Source organism: Vicugna pacos, chromosome 19, assembly GCF_048564905.1.
Source record: "Vicugna pacos chromosome 19, VicPac4, whole genome shotgun sequence".
Lineage (NCBI taxonomy): Eukaryota > Metazoa > Chordata > Mammalia > Artiodactyla > Camelidae > Vicugna > Vicugna pacos.
In genome coordinates, this window is record NC_133005.1 from 34,098,665 (window position 1) to 34,121,129 (window position 22,465).

Sequence of the window (22,465 nt, forward strand, 5' to 3'; positions counted from 1 at the left end):
ATGGTTGGAAAATATTCTGAACAGACCTAGAGTGGGCAAGCAACTGGCCGGGAAGTGGCAGAGCCCCGGCGGAGTTAGGACCCAGATCCTCCGTACGTCTAGAGTCTACGTCACCAGGACTCCGCCCCAGGGTCGGCGTCGGAGCTGAGACCCCGCAGGTTCCAAACTCTCCCCGCGCCCCCTGCTGCGCACACTCAGTCCGACCCTGCCCGCGCACCGCCCACCCAGGTCCTCGGGCGCCAGTGAGTGTGCTCACAGGGGAAACTGAGGCAGGGAGTGTGCTTGTGAGTCTGTCCCCTCCTCGGTCCACATCCCAGGGCCCACAAAGCTGCCCCCCCTCCTTCAACCCGCATGGGACACCAAGGAAGAACGGGAGGAAGGGGAGGGGGCCCACAGCAAGCAGGGTATAAGGAGTCGGCCGGTCCTGCCACACTCAAGATGGCGGCGCGACAGCGGCGAGGCCCCTCAAAGGCGGTACCAGCGCATGCGCAGCGCGGAGTCCCGGCCCGGGACACAAGATGGCGGCAGCGGCGCTGGGGAGGGCGAGGCGGAGGCGGCAAAACGGGCGGTCGAGCAGAACGTGTAGCCGCGTCCCCTCGAGTCCGCTGCGGGCAGGTAAGAGTCCCAGGAAGCTATGGTTCCGCCGCGAGCCGCGCCAGGGTCCGGGGATCCGAAGCCAGGCGGCGGTGGCCCCTCCGGCGCTTTCCGCTCCGGCTTACCGCTCGCCCCTCTCTGCCGCCGCCGCCATCTTAGGCCCACGGGTGGGCGGCCGGGCTGGTGGCCTGGATGAGGGAGTTGGGTCCGGAGAGCGCGGGCGGAGCGGCCTCTAGGGCCCCTCCGCTGCTTCCGCCGCCACCGCCTTTGTGTCGGGCTCCGACTCTGAGTCGCCTCAGCCCGGGGGCGGGAGCGCGCGGCGGGGCGGGGGGCGGAGCCCGGGAGATGGGCCGGCGCGCGCGCGCCAAACAGCCCGCCCCCGCTGGGGTGGGGGGGAGGGGAGGGCGCGCGCGCTGGGGGTCGCCCCTCCCCGCCATCGCGCGCCCCCGCGCCTGCGCGCTTTGCGAGCCCTTTGACGCCTCCCTACTGGGCAAGAGGATTCTCATTGGTGCGTTACTGAAATAATCCCGCCCCCTCTTCCTCCAATCCTGGAGTCGGAGTTTCTTTTCCTTCTGGTGGATTCCTCCGGTTGCGCAGATACAGTTTATCCTTAAGCCGTTCGGCACTGTTAGACTGCGGTGTGAGTGAGGGTGGGAATCCACAGGGTAAATAAAAACGTTATTTTAGTAGTAACAGTTACCTCTTACTGAGAGTGTACAGTATGCTAGGCTCTACTCATAAGAGACCACAGAGGTTGAGTGATTTTGATTTGATAAATCGGAAAATGGCAGGAGGGTCTGGAACCCCTGTCTTTCCAAACCCAGAGCTGGTACTTTGGCCACCGACTTGCTGCATTCAAATTACGTGGGGAATTAGAAAAGCTTTTTAGTAATAAGTTGGAGAGAACTGAAACGGTGTAAAGTGGAAAAATTAGTCATCCAATCTCTCATTCCCACTTATGCGGTGCGTTTAAAAAATACAAATTTTTGTCTGCCTCCCCTCCCCACTTCTGACTCCTACAATGTGGAGTGAGGGACAGGAATCTGAGGGTTTTTTTGTTTTGTTTCTTTTACAAATTCTCTGATGGTTCTGATGCATAGCTGGTTTTGGAAACACTGCAGTGTCCCCACTTGACCTCACTAAACTATGCTGTTTGTGTCTCCTCGGCATAGTTCATCTACCTGGTGCATCAGTATCACACAATGTTTCTTGGGGAAAATAATTTTCCAATAAAGGGGAACGTGCTCTGTTATATAATACATTTACACGTGTTATTACTATTTTTTTTTAAATTAAACACCTGATGCAAAGAAATGTTTTTCACTCACTGTGGGTGGCTTGTGTCTGTGTCCTCCCATCTGTGATATGTATGTTTGTTAATTTTTTTCTTACCTTAGGTGTACTTTAGTTGGCAAGACCAGGCACACAGTTTGTGGGATCAAGTGTGCAAAGTGAGAATGTGGGCCTCATGTTAAAAACTTACTAAAAAGCTGAAGACGGTGACCGCAGAGCATTAAACCAGGCTCAGGGACCTCCTCAAGTGGGGGCCCTGTGGGACTGTGTGGGCTACAAGTCTGTGAAGGTGAACCTGTTGGTTGGAAGCTTGAGAAGTACTGTTTTCATCCCCTAAATCTCCAGCTCTTCCACAGTGTGTCCTGCCCTGTTTTGGGGGCTCCCGATGTGCCCGGTGTCTTTGTCCCTCCTGCTGTTGTCCCTGCTCTGCAGGATTTCACAGGTCTGCAACTCTCTTTTCTTCTCTTTACTCTGCAGTTGCTGCCACGAGGAATCCCCTGGGACCCCGTCCACTCCACTGCTGAGCAACCACCTGCCTATTGAGCTTTCCTGCAGCCCTGCCCACTGCTTCTGTGGGACCCTGTGACGTGGGGGTCTGTCTGGCGGGAGAAGAAAATCCTCTCATGCTAGCGTTGCAGACCCCAGAGGGTGAGAAAAAGAGGGACCTCGTTCAGCCTTGAGACCTGTGGGCTCAGCCCCAGGGCACCGGGAATTCCTCCTCCCCAGAGAACCAAGGCAGCTCCCCTTGGTCAGTGGTTCCAAACCTTTCTACTATCCTCACCTCCTTTTGTTGTATGTATGTTCTCTTGTTCCCTGCATTCTTATCTGCCAAACTGTACAGATGAAGTATATTTATTTTTCCTTTTTCCAAATTAAGACATCTATGACTGAGTGTACAATAAAATCAAGGACCCCAGTGATTTCTATGATGTTGTCAACAACCAATCTGAACTTCTGATCAGCATGAGATAATCAGCGTGCCCACAATGAATTCATAAAATTTCAGCAGCAATGATAACCAACATTTAAATGTGCCTTTGTGGTCTTTTTGGGTCTTTTTGTGGGCAAATGTTTGATTTCTTTTGGATATTGTTCCATTGAAAACAACTTTAGGAGCATCAGTCTGATCTCAGTTGGCTCCTAGGAGTCTAACAGCCAGGTTGGGAACCACTTTGGCCATTGAGGCTTGTGCTGGATGTGCTTTGGGTGGGGTGGTAGGGAGCACAAACCAGAAGGAGTTGACCTTCCTGGTATTTAAAGTAAATTTTCACCTGGGGATTTCACCTGAACACAGTTCCTTCTCAGTCCCATTGGTTCTTTTAGCAACAAAATTGCTTCTTGCTCTGTAGTGTAGAATGGGGCATCTAATTAGATGCCATGTCCATTCCTGGGCTGTGCTGTGTTCCAGTTAGATTTTACTGGATAAGAAAAGGGAAGAGGAGGAGTTAACTCTTCCCTCCTACGGGGATAGCTTCTAAAAGACACACCCGGCTCTGTCTTGGCTGCCACTGTTGGTTTTGGTAAACACTGGCAGAATGAATAGGTACCATGCTGAGCACTAGAGAGGGCTGAACTGGACTCGGTTTTGAGTCCTGGGAGTGATGACAGTCCAATGAGGAGACAAACCCATTTGATGGACCAGACTTTGCGTACACAGTGGAGATGCTCGTGGCCTTAAGGAGGGGCTCTGAGCACCTAGCCTGGGGAAGGGAGAGTCAAGGAGGAATTCCTGGAGGATGTGAGCCTAGTGATAAGCCAGGCAGAGAATTGGGGAGAGTATTTCAGGCCAAAAAAGCAGCAGGAGTGCACCCATTTTACAGCTGAGGGAACTGCAATCTGAGGGCTCTTTCTGTGGCACCAGGCTGCCCCTCCAGGACAGGACTGGATTGATTTCTTCACATGTGCAGGTGGTCACTGGCGCCCCTGGTGGATTGTAATTGGTGGGTGGGGAGGTGGAACTGACCTCCATGCCCTGCTATCTGTGACACCCTTCGGTCCTCTGTGTGGCAGGTCCGGTGTGGGTGCTGAGATGGCCAATGAGAATCACGGCAGTCCCCGGGAGGAGGCGTCCCTGCTGAGTCACTCCCCGGGGACCTCCAATCAGAGCCAGCCCTGTTCTCCAAAGCCCATCCGCCTGGTGCAGGACCTCCCAGGTACTGGTGAGGGACAGTGGGCGGAGGGGGGGTGGTGGTGGTAGCAGGGTAGGAAGGGTGCCCAGGAGCAGCCCTGACCCTGGCTGGGTTCCATGCCTGTTTGCAGAGGAGCTGGTGCACGCAGGCTGGGAGAAGTGCTGGAGCAGGAGGGAGAACCGTCCCTACTACTTCAACCGATTCACCAACCAGTCCCTGTGGGAGATGCCCGTGCTGGGCCAGCATGACGTAATTGTGAGTGGCGGCCTTGGGCAGAGGTCTCAGAGCAGCTTCTGGCATCTGGGCCTTCCCCAAACATACCCTGAGCAGCTGTTACGTACTTAGTCCTGTCGGGACCCAGGGACACGATGACAAGCAAGACACAATTCCTGCCCTCTCAGCAACTACACTCCAGCATGGACGACTCGTAAAAAGATGATTAAAATAATGTGACACTGACCTTGTGTTGCACGTTGGGCACCGTGCCCACGATGCGGTTGTGAACGAGATAGACCTGGTCCTGCCCTTGCACTTTGCACGCTTAGGGGGCAAGTGGTCTACTAGGGGGAGGGGAGGATTACAGTGTAGCACCTACAAGAAGAGGAATGTCATAGTAGCAGGGATCCTGCCTGGGCCTGGGGGAGGGGAGGGGACAGGGAAAGCTCTGCGTCGGGGTTTAAGGTGAGGAGGTTAGCTCAGTGAGGGGAGGAAGAGGTGAGAAGCGCTGTCTAGAAGCAGAGATGTCAGCTTGTTGGGGAAGTAGAGGCACTGGCTGCCTGGTGGAATGTGGGCTTTGAGGTCTCTGTCAGTTGAGGCACTTTCTTTTTTGGGCACGATCAATCCCCATTTTGCAGATGGAGACACTGAAGCTCAGAGAGGGGGAGTGATGTGGCCCAAAACCTCAAGCCAGTAAGAGGCAGAGCAGGACTCACACCTGATGGGCTTTCAGGGCCACACCTTGCCCACCATCACACTCTTCTTCTTAGTGTCACCAAAGGAGTTCCATTCACAGGGAACTTTTTAAATGCTTCTTAAAAAATGAGCATTTCCTAAGGTTTTCCTTTATTCTTGATTTTCATCCTGTTTCTTAAGGAAAAGAAACTAACATGTACTGGGCACTGATCTCATGTCAGATGTCACATTAAACTGGTTGTAGTCATTGACTCATTTAATCTCTTCAGTGGTGAGGCAGGGAAGGTGAGGGAATTAGGAAGGGAAAGAACTCCCCCGGGTCATACAGTTGCCAAGCAGTAGGCAGGAGTGGAGCCCAGCATTCCTTCGGCCTCCCAGCCCCCTCTGCTCTTCTCCAAGGAGTAGGAGCAGGGGGCAGGAGGGCATCAGGGTTCTGCAGTACTGGGACTTCTAAGCCTCTGACCCTGGTTGCAACTCTGCTGGTCTCTCTCCACTAGTCGGACCCTTTGGGGCTGAATGCGACCCCCCTGCCCCAAGATTCAAGCTTGGTGGAAACCCCCCCGGCTGAGAACAAGGCCCGAAAGCAGCAGCTCTCAGACGAGCAGCCCAGCGGCAATGGCGTGAAGAAGCCCAAGGTGAGTGTGTGTGGACGCTCAGGAACTGGCTGGTCGGCAGCGGCCCAGGCAGCTGGCAGGCCCCCACGAGGGCTGGGCATCAGCAGGCTGGTCGGGGGTGCCATGTTGGAGCTGTGGGCCAGCTCTCTTGACCTGGTGCCTTTGATTCTTTCTCCAGATTGAAATTCCCATGACACCCACAGGACCGTCAGTGCCCAGCTCCCCCAGTGTCCCAGGAACCCCAACACTGAAGATTTGGGGGACATCCCCTGAAGATAAACAGCAGGCGGCTCTCCTCCGACCCACTGAGTGAGTCTTGGCTGATCAGTGTGGGGGCACCCATCGTTGGCGGCCAGCCTGCCTGGGATTGAGGGCTGGGGTCGCAGGCAGGGCATCCCTCCTTTTCTCATTGCTCCTGCCTGTGCCCCAGGGTCTACTGGGATCTGGACATTCAGACCAACGCCGTCATCAAGCACCGCGGGCCTTCAGAGGTGCTGCCTCCACATCCCGAGGTGGAGCTGCTCCGTTCCCAGCTCATCCTGAAGCTCCGGCAGCATTACCGGGAGCTGTGCCAGCAGCGAGAGGGTAATTGCCTCCTGGATCCCGGCCTCCTTTGTCTTCATCCACCGTTAGCACAAGCTGGGGATTGGCCATCTGGGCTTGGGGAGCACACAGTGGAGCCCAGTGGTTTAGAGTGTGTGCTGTGGGAGTCCAGCTCCACTAACTGCTGGCTCTGTGACCCCGGGCTCATAGCTTAACCTCTCTGCACTTGTGGTACCTCATCTGTGCGATAGTGACAGGAACAGTGCCTACAGAGAGGGTGGCTGGGGTCAGTAGTACCAAAATGACAGAAATAATTGTTAACACTTCCACAGTGCTTACTATCTGCCAGGCACTGTTCGAAGCCTCTTTATGTATCCGTAAAATGGCATAAAAACGAGAGCACCTACCCCTCACAGGATTACTACAAGGAGTAAGTGCTTAATAAACCTCAGCTTTTATTAATTAGTAAATAAACTTGCTTAACTTCGCTGAAATATAGAATCTCTCCTTCCCTTCTTTGTTACCCTTTGTAACACTCCTTATAAAACTAGTGATTCTCAGAATGTATTTTGGAAATGTTGCTGAGGATGTAAGCTCCTGACATCACAGGGGCCGGGTCTTGTTCACTGCTGCACCAGTGCTCGCACCGCGCCTCCTGTGTACTGGCCCACGTGGAGCCCGCTGGCTGAACCCAGACCTTCATCAGCTTTCCTGTCCCTCAGGCATTGAGCCCCCTCGGGAATCCTTCAACCGCTGGATGCTGGAGCGCAAGGTCGTGGACAAAGGTTCTGATCCCCTGTTGCCAAGCAACTGCGAACCAGTTGTGTCACCTTCCATGTTTCGAGAAATCATGAATGACATTCCCATCAGGTACAGCCCCAAGAGCTGGGGTGGACCCAGGCAGCTTGGCTTGTGTGCCCAGTCCCACAGAGAAGGGCTCTAACTCTGTCTTCTAATCTCTCTAATGCAGGTTATCCCGAATCAAGTTCCGGGAGGAAGCCAAGCGCCTGCTCTTCAAATACGCGGAGGCTGCCAGGCGGCTCATTGAGTCTAGGTTTGGCTCTGTGACCAGAGTGGGGAGGGCAAAGGCCACCTGACCTACTCATAGGGCTCTGTCATTGTTGGTGGCAGGAGTGGGGCCACCTCCCAGAGGTAGAACAAGGGCTGCGGTGTAAGCCACTATTGGAAGTGGTGGGGGGAGGAGCTAGGAAGGTGGGGTACATTAACAGCCAGCCCCTTAATGCACCCTCGCCTGGCAGGAGTGCATCCCCTGACAGCAGGAAGGTGGTCAAGTGGAACGTGGAGGACACCTTCAGCTGGCTGCGGAAGGACCACTCTGCCTCCAAGGAGGACTACATGGTGAGTGGCCCTGGGCAGGTGGCCAGTGGACTGGCTTTGTGGCCACTGCCTCTGAGATGCCCACTCTGCTTGCTGAGGCGGGCAGCCAGTTTTTGTGCAGTGCAGCACACCTGACACTCCTCGGTCCCCAGACTCACGTCTGTGGAGATGTTTGTCTAGGCTCCTGGCTTTCTCCCAAAGAAAACTTCCATTCAGGTTCTTAATGGAATCCTTTGCTCGGCCACACGTCATAAACAGCTGCCTTTTCCACTTAATGAATATTCAACATCTCCCTTTAGATTTTTAGAAACAGACCAACAAACTGCCTTTTCTCAGCTGTGTGTGGCCCTGTCTCAGTTAAGGGCTACCGCCAGGTTCAGTTGCCCACTTTAATGCATTGAAAACAATTCTGTTTCCTGGCCCAAACCCATCACTTCTTTAACTCTCCACCAGCACTAGCAATGGACTTTCTTTTCAGGACCCTTTTTCACAAGAGACAAGGTTTCGCACTTCACGGTAGTAACTGTGTACTTGACACGTAGAGTGACAAAGGTAGGTGTACTCACTAGCCAGAGTGACTTATTTTCACCCATCACTTTCACACGTGCAATTCAGCAAAATTACAAATGCCTACAGTTAACCTTACAAGTCACTAAAAGCTCAAACTGCAAATCTGCAGTGACCAGGGGGATCCTGACTTACGATGGTCCCTCTGGTAGAGCAGGGATGGTGCCGGTTTTTCTGTTCCCCAGCAAGTATCATGAGATTTGGCACAGTGTAACTCCAACAATAAGTGCTGGCATTCATTGGGCACTTACTGTATGCCAGGGGCCTGGTAAGCCCTTAATGGAAGTGATCGTATTTGATACTCCGACTGCCTTGTTAGGTTCAGTGTCGTGTGTTCCCTGAACAGTTGAGGAATAAGGTTCACGATTCCCAGGGATTTGTCCAACTCACACAGCTAGTAAGTAGCAGAGACTGTTTTAAAATGAGGACTGTTGGAATCTCGCAGCCCTCCCTGCCAGCCTACTAAAGCCCTGATCAGGAGTGTCTCCTCCAGGATCGCCTGGAGCATCTACGGAGGCAGTGTGGCCCCCATGTCTCGGCCGCAGCCAAGGACTCGGTGGAAGGCATCTGCAGTAAGATCTACCACATCTCCCTGGAGTACGTCAAACGGATCCGAGAGAAGCACCTTGCCATCCTCAAGGAAAACAACATCCCAGGTAGGGGGCTGGTGTGATGCTGTCAGCTCGGCATCCCAGGCCCTGGCTGAAGGGACAGGTGAGGCTGAGCTGCAAGGCTGCGGAGTGGTTTGGGGAAGCCCGTTTCTCAGGGCAGTGTCTGGGCAGGATTTCGCCACTCCTCTAGGAAGCAGAAGTGATGAGAAAGGGAGAGCCGGAGGTGGGAAAGGCAGGCCAGGGATGAGTAGTTAAGTGGATCTGCGTTTACACCCAGTCCCTGTAAGCCTCACTGAGGTCATACCTAGCCCCAGGATCATGAGGATTCAGTGGGAATTCAAAGTGCTGGGCCCCAAAAAATCCCAAAATAAGGTACTGTGACTGGTGACGAAGACCATGGCAGCAGACCCACAGCCTGTAGTTTGCCTCCCTGCCTGCCAGGCCCCGAGGCGGGCGGACCGGGGCCCGTGTCAGTACAGAACAGGCGGACATGAGCCACAGTTGTCGCCCTGCCAGTGGCCTGGCTGTTTCCTTTGTTACGGAACTGTCTGAGCTGCAGTTTATTCCTCCCTGGGATGAGACTTACCTCCCTTGGTTACTGCATGTGTGAAGCTCCTGGCCTGTGGTGGGCACTGAGGCTGTGCAGGGTGAGAGTTGGCGGCCCCTCACTGATCTCCTGCCCACAGAGGAGGTGGAGGCCCCCGAGGTGGAGCCCCGCCTGGTGTACTGCTACCCAGTGCGGCTGGCCGTGTCTGCGCCTCCCATGCCCAGCGTGGAGATGCATATGGAGAACAACGTGGTCTGCATCCGGTACAAGGGCGAGATGGTCAAGGTCAGCCGCAACTACTTCAGCAAGCTGGTAAGAGCTGGGGGGAGGGGGAGGCGGGTCCCCTCAGGTGGGAGACATGAGGCTGGCTCTTCCTCCACCTGGAGTCTTCTGCAGGAGGCCAGTGAGAGAGGGAGGGTTCGCTGCTGAAACCTACTGCTTTCTGTCCCACAGTGGCTCCTTTACCGCTACAGCTGCATTGATGATTCTGCCTTTGAGAGGTTCCTGCCCCGAGTCTGGTGTCTTCTCCGACGGTACCAGGTACAGGCCTGGGGCAGCTGGGGCAGGGCTCGACTGGAGGGGGCGGGGAGGCTGCACCCTGGAGGCTGAGCAGGCCGCTCTGCAGATGATGTTCGGCGTGGGCCTCTACGAGGGGACAGGCCTGCAGGGATCGCTGCCTGTGCACGTCTTCGAGGCCCTTCACCGACTTTTCGGCGTCAGCTTCGAGTGCTTCGCCTCGCCCCTCAACTGCTACTTCCGCCAGTACTGCTCTGCCTTCCCCGACACAGATGGCTACTTTGGCTCCCGCGGGTGAGAGCCAGGGGTTCCCCTGTGGGTCCTCTCTCACCTAAGCAGCTGTCCTCCAGAGCACAGAGGCCCACCTCGATCAGCTGCTTCCTAGAGCTTTCGGACTTTGGAGTCAGGCAGTCTTGGGTGGAGTCCTCGCCATCCCCCCTTACCAGCTATGTGACCTCGGACCTGTTGCGGAACCTCTAGGAGCCTGCAAAATCCCCTAACCCAGCCTGTGGCTTGCTTGTTGAATTAGCCCAGGTTTGGAGTAGGAGCACCTGATTCTGGGCATTGAGAGGAATGCAGGGTGGAGATTTTACAGACTAGCATGGTGGTTGGGGGAGCACAGATGAGAGGGGAAGATAGTGCTGCCTCCAGTAGGAAAGTGTGGCCAGGCCAGCAAGAGGGAAAAGCCTGGCAGTTGGGGGATTCCTGGGTGTGGCTTGTGCTGTGGTGGCAGCAGGGTCAGAACTGGATTTGGGCTCTAGCTCCTCCACTAACCAGCTTGGTGAACTTGGGCCCTCCAGCCTGAGCCTCTCTGTTGCCATCCATTCAATAGAGATAGCCACACCCTATCCCAGGACAAATTAAGGGTGAATGTTGGCCTCTGGCCTGACCCCAGCCATCTCTTCAAAGCGGCTGTCTAGGAGTGGGGGCATCGCCTGTTTTTGGTTGAGGGACTGTGTCCCGGTAAGACTTAGAATGCTCACCTCTGTCCCCAGGCCCTGCCTGGACTTCTCCCCGCTGAGTGGTTCCTTCGAGGCCAACCCTCCGTTCTGCGAGGAGCTCATGGATGCCATGGTATCTCACTTCGAGGTGGGTGTGTTGCTGCTGGGGGTGGGGGTGGCGAGCAAGCTGCCCAGCCATCTGGAGGACAGCCCCTGACATCCACCCCGGGCCCCCTCCCACAGAAACTGCTTGAGAGCTCGCCAGAGCCCCTGTCCTTCATCGTGTTCATCCCTGAGTGGCGGGAACCCCCGACACCGGCGCTCACCCGCATGGAGCAGAGCCGCTTCAAGCGCCACCAGCTGGTCCTGCCTGCCTTCGAGCATGAGTACCGCAGTGGCTCCCAGCACATCTGCAAGAAGTGGGTGCTGGGGAGGGTGGGGCAGGAGGGCCTGGCTGACCAGGCCAGGCCGGGCCCCTCCCTGAGCTGCTGCCTTTGCCCACAGGGAGGAAATGCACTACAAGGCCGTGCACAACACAGCCGTGCTCTTCCTACAGAACGAGCCCGGCTTTGCCAAGTGGGGGCCGACGCCTGAGCGGCTGCAGGAGCTGAACACAGCCTACCGGCAGTCAGGCCGCAGCCATGGCTCCGGCGGCTCATCGTCCTCCTCGGAGGCCAAGGACCGGGACTCAGGCCGCGAGCAGGGCCCCAGCCGCGAGCCTCACCCTACTTAACACATCCTGCGGGGAGGAGGAGCCCCAGAGTGCTGGTATGGACTGCTGGGACTCAGGCCTCTCGGGGCTGAGCGGACCCTAGGACTCTCCCTCTGGGGGGCAGCAGGACTCAGGCTGCCAATGACATAGGAAGATTATGGCTCTGCCAGGGCTCCCCCTCCCTGCCCCCAACTCCCACCTTCCCATCTCAGACTCACTCCAAGGCCCTTGTAAATAGGCCCTATGCCTTCCCTCCCTTTCCCCACCCCCATCCTGTTGCCACCTTGTTTCATTTGTAAAAGGAAATACAGAACCCCCCCCCCCAAAATGTGTGAGGGTCTTGAGGGCAGAGAAGGCTGCAGAACCTGGAGCTCCTTCTGGGACCGCACCCCTATACCTCCAGGCTCACCTTCTCCTGACCCCTGGGCCTTCACACCCTAAACCAGGGCTCTGGCATTTAACTAACTTCTCATCCCACTGTCCCCGCAGCTGGGCCCCGTGCTCGTACCCCTGGGAAGCAGCGGGTAGGTAGCTGTGTCCAGGTAGAAAGCTAGACCCTTGTGGGCCCTGGAGCCACCACAGGGATTGGGAAGCCAGGGTTTTACAGTTGAGGGTCAGAAGGAAGAGCGGCTCAGAGCCACCAGGTCTTAGGGTTTGGCATCGGTACAGGCACCTGGCTGTGTTCCGAGGATCTCTGGGCATGGTGCCAGTGCTCCCTTGGGGCTGGGAAGGAAGCAGGGTCTGAAGGGGCTCAGTGGGGTTCTCACCAGCTTAGCCATCTCCCAGTTATCAGGCCTCTGCCCCAAGCAAGGGTCTGCCTTGCTGCTGGGCCACTGTACTTACAGAGCCCAGGCAACAGACACCACAGGGCTGGGCAGCCTCCACCTCACTCCCCTCTTTGTGGGCTGTTAACGGGCTCCTCCTGCTTCCTAAGTCCTTGCTGGGTTCAGGCTGTAGCAGCAAGTGGACAAAGTGAGCTGGCCAGGGCTGGACTCTGGTCCCTTTATTGAGACTGAGGGTCCAAACAAAAATAAACCTCTCTTCCAAAGCCTGCCTGCAGGCTGGGGCCCCAGCATGTCCTGGCTGGGGCCCATGGCTGTCCCCTACCCTCAGCAGCACAGATCTGGCTCCCCAGGAGTGACAGGATGCTGGCTGCTAGTATCTGAGACCCTAGGTGGAGCAGGGAGTCAGTCCCCGTGGGCCCCTCACCCCCAGCTGGGCTGGCCCCAACATCCATGGTCTGAGTTGGATCCCTGGGGCTCAGTCATCCGTCAGCGTGATGACGTCGTACTCGATGCCCTGGTGTTGCAGCTGTTGGATGTGTTCAGGCACTGCCTCCTCTGTGCCAAACAGACCTTGGGCTTGGGCCATGGCAGCATCAGCCACCGCTGCCAGGGGAGGGGAAAGGATAGTGAGCCTGAGGCCCAGGTGCTAGGCCTGGACCTCAGGCCCCCGTGATCCTCAGGGTCCAGCCCCCATACCTGTGACAGCTGAGTGTGCTGCAGCCTCAAGCTGGGCCTGTGTGACAAGCTGCTGGCTGGGGGACACGGGCACGTACTGGATCTGGAGGAGAGAAGCCAATGAGATATGGCCTTACCGGACCCTAGCCCATGCCCCTGCTCCACCTGGTTCCCCAAAGGGCCCTACCTGGGACTCCTGAAGAAAAGGGGCCCCTCGTTCATACTGGATGTGTGTGATCTGGCCCTCCTGTACCTGGAGAGAGGAAGCCAACCCAGTAATCCTAGGAGGAGAATGTACATCCCTCCCCTCACTCTTGTCCCAGGTCTGGCCTACCTGGATGTGATGGCCCTCTGGGACCACAACATATTCCTGGGGTAGCAGGTGCTGGACACCATCCTGAGAGATAATGTACTGTACCTGAAGAAGGATAGAGAAGAGGCAGGTGCTGGGGGTCTGCTCACCAGGAGCTCAGCAGGGAAGGCAGACCAGGTGACCAGAGACACACCCCTGATCAACAATGGCAGCTGCAAGCAAGGGACCCCCAGAGTGGTGGTTTGGAAAGTACTGTCCCTCCTCAAAGTGGGCCTGGGGCTGGGTGGGGAGGGAGGAGTGTGGGCACTCATGTCTGAGGTGGTCAGCAGCAGCTCACCTGGTTATCAGACGTCACCAGGTGCTGTACTGTCTGGCCATCTGCCGTAGTGATCTCTTGGATATAGGTGGCTTCCTCCTGCCAGGGCCAAGCCACCTCTAGCTTCAGATCTCTAGGCATCCCCACCCCTGCCTGTGACCTACCATGAGGGCCCCCAATTCAGGCTCTCACCTGATTGGTCACTGTCTGTTCCTGGGCCACAATGATGTGTTCCTGGCCCAGCGCCTGCTGTAGCCGCTCTGGGCCTAGAACCCCGTGACCGGACTGGAGTGCAGCTGGGCAGAGAGGAAGACACTCAGGGGCTCTGGAGAAACCTGAAATGCCCTGGCCCGACTCTGGCCCACGGGTGCTCTCTGGGGCAGTGGCTCAAGTCTCTTATCCACCCTGGGGCCCCAGGGGCAGCTCACTGTGCAACGTGGCCAGTGTCTCATCATCACTGTTCAGGATGATGGTCTGGGTGGGGGTCCGGGCTGGGGCCCGGGCAGTCGGGGTTGCTGCTTTTCTCCCATCAGGACTGTGCAGCCGCTGGATGTGGAACTTGAGGTGCCCGTTGCGGTTGAACCTGAAGGGGAAGGAAGAAGGCTCAGGGGCAGCCCCACCACATGTGCCCAACAGCCTGTACCCCCATGCACCTGGCCTTACCGCTGCCTGCAAAGGTGGCACTCGAAAGGCTTCTCATTGGTGTGGGTCAGCATGTGCCGGCGCAGGTCCTTCTTATTCTTGGAGGCAAAGCTGCACTGGCTGCACTGGTGGGGTCGCAGGCTTGAGTGCTGTGCCATGTGGGCCTGCAGACGGGCAGAGTCAAGGGTGTTGGCTGGGTCAGGACAGACAGCTCTCCCCAGATAGAGCTGCTAGGGACCCTGACCTCAGTGCCATGGATCTGGGAGGAGCCGAGTAAAAAGTACACGCCAGACTAAGGTCTAGTGCTGCTGGGTGTTGGGAGAAAAGCCACAGGCTCCGTCACTAGGCCACCTGGAAAGCCCTGTCCCTACTCAGACTCAGTTCACCCCCCTATGTAACTAACACACAGGCTCAGATGAGGGCCCACTGAAGGTCTCTTGCAGCCCTAACGCTTGAGCCCTGCTTCCCTCACTGTGCTGCTGAGGAGTCAGTGTGGTTGCATCTGGGAACAGGTGGTCCTCAGGCAAATGGCCAGGGGCCCTGGAACCCAGCCTTCTCCACACTGCCCCTGCTCCCTTGGACTCTGCCCTCTGTATCCTGCAGGACTTGAATCTCCCTGGCGTGCCACTGCCTCTGTGACATCTTCCCCAGTATCCCAAGCCCACGTGACTCATCCCGTTGTGCTCTGCTGTGTTCACGTAGTTCCCCCTGGGGACACTGTCGGTCTGTTAGTCACGTGGCCTGGTTTGCCTTCCCACCAGACTGAGCTCCCTGACAGCTGGGGCCCTGCTGAGTCAGTGGGGAGGGAAGGGCTTTGCCTGAGGGGATGCTCAGTCAAGGTTTGTTACACGGTCAGGTGCCAGCAGAGGCACATGGGACACCTACCCGGACCTCAGGCCACTGGCGAGCACTGAAGGGGCAGTCGGGGCACTTGAAGGCACTAGGCCCAGCGTGGGCCCGTTTGTGACTCTCCATCTCAGCTCGGCCAGGGAAGGCCTCAGCACAGATCTTGCAGGAAAATTTCTTTGATGATGCAGTGGCTGCAGATGGTGGCGAGGAGGGCACTACCAGGCCCAGGGCTTTGCTGGCTGCAGGAGGTGGGGAGGCAGAGCCCTGGGGGTCCCCTACCCGGTGGGTCCTGGCTGGAGACAGGGGCTCAGGGCCGTCTCTGGGCAGCCCCCCACACTGCAGCAGGGGCCACTTTGCTCCAGAGGCCAGGGCATCCGGACTTGGGAAGGAGATGGAGCCATCTGCAGTCAGCTGTGGAGAGACTGGGGAACATGAGGCACAGAGGGAGGGAAGGATGAGAAATGGGGAAGTGGCGGGCTACCCCGAGCCTCACCTCAATGTGGTGCAGCTGGGTCCCATCGGCTGCCATGATGTAGTGGGTGCCAGCTTCTTTCAGGGTGTCGCTCACAACCACAGCCTGGGCTGCCTCTCCTGGGGGCTCCTCACTGTGAGCACAAAGGAGGGGAGAGGTGAGGCAATGTTCTCTGAGAGGCTGGAGGGCCACAGGAGTCCCCTTCCCCAAGAAAGTCATCAGCTGAGTGACTGCCACCACAGGTAGAGCCCCAGTTTAAATCCTGGCTGCGCCTCTTACCATCCAATCCTTCACTGCCTCTTCAGTAAATGGTGACCACGTGTCTAATGTATTGTCCTGCTCAAAAGTGGTCATCCCTACTCTCTTAATGGGCATGGGTGGCGGGTTGAAAGGCCCCTGGGGTCAAGCCCAAGGCCGGCCAAGTGGGGCAGAAAGAGAGAGCAAGTGGGGGCAGCAGGGCTGATAAGGACCCACAGCCCATGAGCAGATGCTGAGACTGGGCTGCTCAGGTGCTGGCCCCGGGATCCGGACTCCCATCCCAGCTAAACAATTCGGTACTTAGATGCAGGGCTTCCTCAGAGTGCCTAGGGGTTCGACAAACGTGGAAAACAAACACTTCTGCCCCAAACGTGCTCAGTGTAAAGGAAGCCAGGCACACCTGCAGGGCCTCCAGTTTTGTTAAGGCGCCTGAGCTCCTTCCAAAGGTCAGAACTGGAAAACACCTTCGAGACCATCCAGAACAAAGCACACATGAGCCAGCATTCAGATCTACTGCATGTCTGACCTTAGGTGAGTTCCTTCACCTCCCTCCTCGTTTGTAAAGTGAGAGAAACGTGGATCTCACGGAAATGGTTTAAGCGAGTTCATGAATGTCAAGTACCTGGAACATCTTCAGTGGCCAAAAAATTGTAGCTCTTGACCTCCTGCAAGGGATATCACTTCCCTACAGGCCAATCATTTTACATGTATTAGGAGCCAACTAGGCTTGGGTGGGAAGGTGGGGTCCTCATCTGACTCCCCCCCAGCACACCTATAAATGGCTGAATGGGGTCTTGCAGGCGGCAGGTCTCACCTGTAAGGTGTGCCGGGAGCTGATGTGCCCTCCTCCACAGGGGGTGCCGTGATGACGCTGTAACCAGCCCCGCTGAACGGCCCAGGTGCCAGGGTGATCTGCTGTAGGTCGGGGGGGCCTAGCTGGCTCTCAGCAGCCACACTGCCCCCTGGCTCTGCCACGTGCAGGGTTACCACTTGGGGAGTGGCACCTGCTGGGGAGGGCTGCCCACCGGAGGACGCTAACTCTGTTTCCACGTCCTCTGACTTCACCACAGCCACCTGCAACAGTATCAGTGGGCATCATGAGTAGAGTCTGTGGCAAAGGAGCTGGCATTCAAGGCCTTTTTCTATCTCAGGGCCTCAAAGCTCCCCTACACTCTGGCTGGACCCAGTGTCACTGCCAGTCAATTGCACAATAACAACTGTGTGCTCCCAGCAACTGGAAGGAGACTTTGCCATACATCCTATGCTGAGGACAGGCCCCACAGCAAGGAATTATCTGGCCCAAAGCGCCAAAGTTAAGAAAGCCTGGGGTAGAGGAACAAGCGGCAAACCATTTAAGAAAAAAAATGAGTCAGAGCTCTACCTCACATCCTCCTCCAAAGTCTGCTTCACATTGATTAAAGACTGAAATGTAATAAATAAAACTTGAAATATCTTAAACGAAAATGTGGATATTTTTATAATTTTTGGGATGGGAAGATTTTCCTAATCACGACAAAGGACGCTAAAACCTACAGCAAAACAAACCATAAAATGAGATCAGAAAACAAAGGGAGGTATTTAATGATCCATATTAGAGATAAAAGGTAGACTTTCCTCATATACACAGAGACCTTACCAAGTGATAATAAAGAGACTAATAATTTAATAGAAAAATAGATACAGGACCCAGGTAAGTCAGAGAAGAAGTAAAATGGTCTATGAACACACAGAAAAATTCAATCTCATTTATGATCACAAAATTACAAAATAAGACCACAACATCTACTCCCAACGCACAGAAGGGACCTGTAAAGACTGACGCTACCCAGTGCTGACAGGGCTATGGGGAAACACACTCTGGCGGTGGTCATGTAATTAGTGTATCTTATTCTGAGGCTCCATACCTCGGGATCCATTGATTCTACTTCTAGGCGGCTTTTTAAAAAAACTAAAAAACATGTTTATGAGCACCTGAAAATGTGTGCGCACTGGAGCACTGCCTTGAGTTAATAAAAAATTGGAAACCATCCAGTCATAAAGGACTGACAAAACTTCAGGAAATCTATCTGATGGAGTGATGTGGAGAAGTCAGGACACAAGAGATGCGTGTGTGTGGCCAGGTGGTGCCTCGTGCTGTCGAGGGAAGAAAAGGCAGGCTGTCGATCAGCATGGGGAGTGTGATCCCATTTTTTGAGGATCACAAGATCTATGTGTTGGTGAGCTCATGGACAAAACTCTGCAGAAATGCTTATTAAGCTGTTCACAGTGGAAACTAAGGGGAAGGGAGGAATTTTACGGACTTTCTAAAGAGAGTATTTCTTAATGCTCATTTTTGTTTGTTTGTTTTGTTTTTTTTCTTAATGCTCATTTTGAGTTTTACAACCATATGCTTTTGTAACCAGAAAAACAAAAAACAAAACACAAGAAACCCAAAATGCATGACACTGGCATAAGAACAGCAGACAGAGCAACAGAACAGAACTTGTCTAGAAACAGACTCCTGTACACGTGGGAATCTAGTGCACGATAAAGAGGGTATTCTGAACCACAGGGAAGATTTGAGGATTTGATCTACTGCACTGGAAAACTTTTGGAAAAAAAATACAGTCCCCTACCTTTCTGTATACACCAAAAATAAATTCCAGGTGGAATAAAGATTTAAGTGTAAAAAATGAACCCCTAAGAAGAAAATACAAATGAATATTCATATAATCTTGAGGTGAAGGAGGCCTTTCTAAGGATGATATCAAAGGCGAAAACTGTAACAAAGTGATACATTTATCTAAAAATGTAAAACTAAATAACCCCAAACACTGCAAACTAAACCCTATGAAGATTTCCAGGTCCAGCACCAGGCTTCCTCCTCCATGGAATTTTGTGTGTCCCTGAGCAGCATGTTACTATTCCAAGTTCTTGGAAATTATCATTTCAAACATACGATCTACATCTTTTCAACAGGCTGGGAGACAAGAGGTGCTAACAACGTTTCCCTGCCTTAGAGAAGCACATGAGGAGAGGAGGGAGGCAGTGGGGTGGAGGAGGGAGAAGTAAAGACAATGAACTTGAGGGCTTCAGGTGCATGGAACAAGCAAGAGCTCTGAGCTGGAGAAAGCCTTGGGAGTCCGTCAGGCTGCAGGAGGTGGCACAGAATCAGGACACGAGGCTAGATGGAAAGCTACTTCAGACCCACAGGCACAGGGCGGCCACAGAGCTAGCAGAAAACCAACGAGAACAGGGTCCCAGAAACAACAAGGGTCGTGCTTACTACTCAGCATGGTGGAGGTCGCTGGTGACTGCAGAGAGTGGAGTGGGAGATCCTTTGACCTCCCTGGCCTCCTGGGGCCTCCCTGGCACAGCTGGTCCCCATCCTCTGCATTTGTTTGCTCGTTGGGTTTCAGTGGATCTGTCTCCCCACTAACTGGGAGCTCCCTGAGGACAGGGCATGTCCGCTTCATCACTCTCCTCCCTCCACCCCTGTGTCCAGTGCAGAGCTGGCATCAAGCGTAGGCGGGCTGGAGAGAATTCCCAGCAGCTCACCCACCTGCAGGGCTGTGCCCCCCAGCTCCCGCTGAGTGCTCATGTTCAACAGCAGATCCAAGGCTGTCTGTGTGGCCATGGCAGTGGACTCCTCAGCTCCTGCATTGGGTAAGACCCGAGCCTTAGAAAGGGCTAGGAAACTGACACCCAATGCCCCCTTCCCCACCCTCCCCATCAGCACAAGCCCTGCCCCTGCTACCACCCTCCCTCAGAACTCACCTTGCTGGTAGATGATGGTAGCACCACCCAGGGTGTCAGAACAGAGCAGTGGGGGGTTCTCAGGGGACTGGAAAGGTGCTGCCTCTGGGGGTATCTGTGGGGCAGGAATATGGCCAAGTGTGAGAGGGGGCAGCTCAAGATTTAAGTGCATCACCAAGCACTTCCTGCATGTCAGACACTTTATGTCTATTGGCTTATTTCATTTTCACACAAGCACTTTTCAAGATATTTAGAGTTCAATGCTACTGATGAACCGACTAAGGTTAAAGATCCCACAGCTAGTAAGTAGCGGAACTGGGACTTGAACACAAGACCATCTGACTCCAGAACCTCTCTGTGTTCTACCAGCACATTGTGATAGTCCATCTTTTGGGGCAGGCAACATACTTAGCTATAAGAGTGTACTTCTCAGCCTCCCTTGCAGCTAAGTAAAGTGTGGCCATGTGGCTAAGCAGGAGCTTTTGATAATGTTCACGAGGAAGGTAAGATGGCTAGATGGCAGGCATCCTTTTTACCCTCCCCCCAGCCCTTCCTCCTGCTTCTTGCTTGGGATGTGGCTAGGAAGGCTGGAGCTTCTGGAGCCATACTGGACCATGAAGCAACCATAAATATTGTGAGTTGTATGCCTAGGATGACTGGGAAAGAATACTGAGAGCTTGGTTCCTGATGACTGACCACGGAACCACCAAATCAGCCCTGGGCTGCCGACCTTTGGGCTTCTTTTATGTGAGAAAATGCTAAACTATTACCACAATTAAGCTAGTGATATTTTCATTCTTTAATACTAGTGCTGGAAAACCACCCCTAGTCTGAGCTTAGGGATGGCATTTGTGACCTCAGCTGTTCTTTACCATAATCCAGAGAGGCAGAGGTCATTTCGTTGTACCCAATGTGCAAATGGGGATGTTGGGGCTGGGAGAGGTGGCATCATACTGGCATCCTTGCCCTGCCTGCAGACCTTTTCTGTCTGCTGCCTGCTTGGCTGAGCTTACCTCAGGAGTCCCTGGGGAGCTGGGTGGTGGTCCAGGGGCTGCACTATGCTGCTGCTTCAGCTCCTCAATCTGCTGCAGAGAGAAGAAGGGGCGACGGCGGGAGGGGGGCTCCTCAGGGTGGCGTCGCCCCCATTCCTCGAAGCTGCTCGCGTGCCGGCACCGCACATGCAGGCGTAGATTCTTCTTGTGCCTTGTGCTGAAGTGGCAGTACTCACAGGCAAAGGGCTTGGCCCCTGCAGGCACACGTGAAGGGGCGCTTGGACTTGCCTACCCCCTCTAGGAAGCCTTCCATGACCTCAAGGCCCTCCCCAGCTGATTCACTCCCAGAGATGTGTGCTCAAGTTCAGGGAACACATGCTCTGTTCACTCCAGTGGGCCGGGACACAAACGAACCAGGTCCGCCTTCCACATTCACAGCCTTCCTGTGAGAGCCTATTTTTAAGGTCACTCAACCACGGCTCCTCTTATGAATCACCTCCCCTCAAGGAGCCAGGATTCCAACTAAGGGACCCCTGGCTCTCTTTCTCTAATCTTCCCCAGCGTGCCTGCCAGAGGGCTGCACACCAGTGAGGAGGAAGAACCAGCTTTCACTGTCTATCCTCCGTGGGCCAGCTTCAGCTGCTTCATCTGCCAAGGGCAGGGCCTATGGACGACCCGTCTCTAGCCCCAGCGCCCAGCACAGGCAGGGCTCGGAAACAAATGGAACTCATTTTTATAACAACCACATGGTTGGTATCCCCCCTCTCACTGCTAAGAAAGGCTCAGAGAGGACAAGTGACTGGCCCCAGGCACACAGAGAAGAGCTGGCTGAGTTAGAGTCGGACCTGAGGTTAGAGTGCATCCTAGAGGGGATTCTCTTGCAATTGAAGGGCAGGGGCTGGGGAGGCCAGCGGGGAGGACAGAGCTGAGCCTCCGACTGGGGGCCACGGAGCCTGAGGGCTCGCCAGCCATGGTGGGGTGGGGCTGGGGCATGGCCAGCCTGACCTGTATGCTTGACTGCCACGTGGGACAGTAGGAAGTCCTCTCGGAAGGTGCGGTAGGGGCAAAAGGTACATTTGAAGGGCTTGTCGCTGACGTGGGACAACTGGTGGTTCAGCAGTGCTTTCTTGTCCTCACAAACAAACTCGCAGAACTCGCACTTGAACCTGGAGGTGGTCAGAGGGGGAAAGCTCAGTGTTCGGGTGCGACAGGGGTGCTGCAGTCCTAAGGCCTCCTTGTCAGTGTACCTGCGGTTGGCGACAGCCTGGATGTGTGTGAGCAGATGCATCTTGAAGGTGTAACGTTTCTTAAAGGACTTCCCACACTGCAGGAGGGTGGAGTGAGTTAGATGGGGGATCCCCCAGGCAGGTCCTCACCCCGACCCCACACCAGCCCTGCCCTTGGCCCTACCCACCTTGTCACACATGTGGGGCTTCTCTGTGCTGTGTGTCTTCATGTGCTGTGTGAGTCTCTTCTGCATGGGGTAGACACGGCCACACACAGGGCAGGGGAAGGAGCTCAGCTTCGGGGTCTGGGAAGGGACAGGAGGAGCCAGACGGAGAGAGGAAGGGAGGAGGGAGAGTGAGACCTCACCTCCTGCCCTCACCTCCTGCCCTCACCCCCATAAGTGGCCCTGAAGCAGGCTCTCTTCCCGAGTCAGGGCCCCAGACTCACCGGATCTGGTCTCTTTTTCCTGGGGGAGAAAGGCAGAGGAGTCAGACCATTGCTTCCCCAAGCCCAGCCCAGATCCTCTCCCATCAACCAGACCCAGTCTCAGCCCTGAGTGTCCCCAGGCCCCACCCAAGCCCCTTTCTCTTAGAACAGCGTTTCCCCAACTGGTGTTTGCTAGGGGGAATGTGAAGAGGTGTGCTATGAACAGGTTTTGCAGTCAACTAAGTTTACTCATGAGTACATTCTCTCTCTGTGTCACAAAATACATTTGCATTTTAAAGGTTCTAAGAAGTCCTGCAGGAAAGAGAACTGTCAAACCAGGTGTTTGACCTGGTGTCCCTAATCTTATTTGGATGTAGAATTAATTAGTTAATTATCTACTTATCTATCTAATCCATCCATCTATCTAAACCTAGACACATCTTGGACAGCTGGCTTTC

At 55.0% G+C, this 22,465-nt stretch overlaps 2 protein-coding genes across 9 annotated transcripts in view; one reads left to right on the forward strand and one right to left on the reverse strand.

The window, feature by feature from the left end:
* PCIF1 (phosphorylated CTD interacting factor 1) lies at positions 1-12,298 on the forward strand. 3 transcript variants are annotated; one of them, XM_015237768.3, is made up of 17 exons: positions 1-615; positions 2,365-2,635; positions 3,898-4,040; positions 4,147-4,271; positions 5,426-5,563; positions 5,721-5,851; positions 5,973-6,127; positions 6,808-6,955; positions 7,056-7,139; positions 7,345-7,444; positions 8,484-8,646; positions 9,288-9,460; positions 9,602-9,688; positions 9,774-9,958; positions 10,660-10,753; positions 10,849-11,024; positions 11,110-12,298. In XM_015237768.3, the coding sequence occupies exons 3-17, from the start codon at positions 3,917-3,919 to the stop codon at positions 11,336-11,338; spliced, it is 2,112 nt and encodes a 703-aa protein (XP_015093254.1). In that variant the 5' UTR covers positions 1-615; positions 2,365-2,635; positions 3,898-3,916; the 3' UTR covers positions 11,339-12,298. The 3 variants fall into 3 exon arrangements, with proteins under 3 accessions (XP_015093254.1, XP_006202539.1, XP_072800414.1); XM_006202477.4 differs by having other exon boundaries at positions 2-615; positions 2,365-2,535; XM_072944313.1 differs by lacking the exon at positions 1-615 and adding an exon at positions 1,165-1,259 and having other exon boundaries at positions 2,365-2,535.
* The window catches only part of ZNF335 (zinc finger protein 335), a 21,172-nt gene continuing 8,205 nt past the window's right edge, over positions 9,499-22,465 (reverse strand). For 5 of the 6 annotated variants that reach the window (XM_015237767.3, XM_072944310.1, XM_072944311.1 and 2 more), the window contains 18 exons: positions 22,029-22,047; positions 21,769-21,885; positions 21,602-21,678; positions 21,360-21,520; positions 20,376-20,608; positions 19,384-19,477; positions 19,169-19,263; positions 16,442-16,701; positions 15,391-15,502; positions 14,934-15,308; positions 14,070-14,212; positions 13,835-13,989; positions 13,599-13,702; positions 13,428-13,505; positions 13,112-13,195; positions 12,965-13,030; positions 12,799-12,880; positions 12,300-12,705 (listed from right to left, as the gene is read on the reverse strand). In XM_015237767.3, the coding sequence (XP_015093253.1) occupies positions 12,578-12,705; positions 12,799-12,880; positions 12,965-13,030; positions 13,112-13,195; positions 13,428-13,505; positions 13,599-13,702; positions 13,835-13,989; positions 14,070-14,212; positions 14,934-15,308; positions 15,391-15,502; positions 16,442-16,701; positions 19,169-19,263; positions 19,384-19,477; positions 20,376-20,608; positions 21,360-21,520; positions 21,602-21,678; positions 21,769-21,885; positions 22,029-22,047 (2,383 nt within the window). In that variant the 3' untranslated portion in view covers positions 12,300-12,577. Of the gene's footprint in view, positions 11,016-12,299; positions 12,706-12,798; positions 12,881-12,964; positions 13,031-13,111; positions 13,196-13,427; positions 13,506-13,598; positions 13,703-13,834; positions 13,990-14,069; positions 14,213-14,933; positions 15,309-15,390; positions 15,503-16,441; positions 16,702-19,168; positions 19,264-19,383; positions 19,478-20,375; positions 20,609-21,359; positions 21,521-21,601; positions 21,679-21,768; positions 21,886-22,028; positions 22,048-22,465 lie in introns of those variants that run through there. The other variant, XR_012061771.1, reaches the window with a different exon arrangement.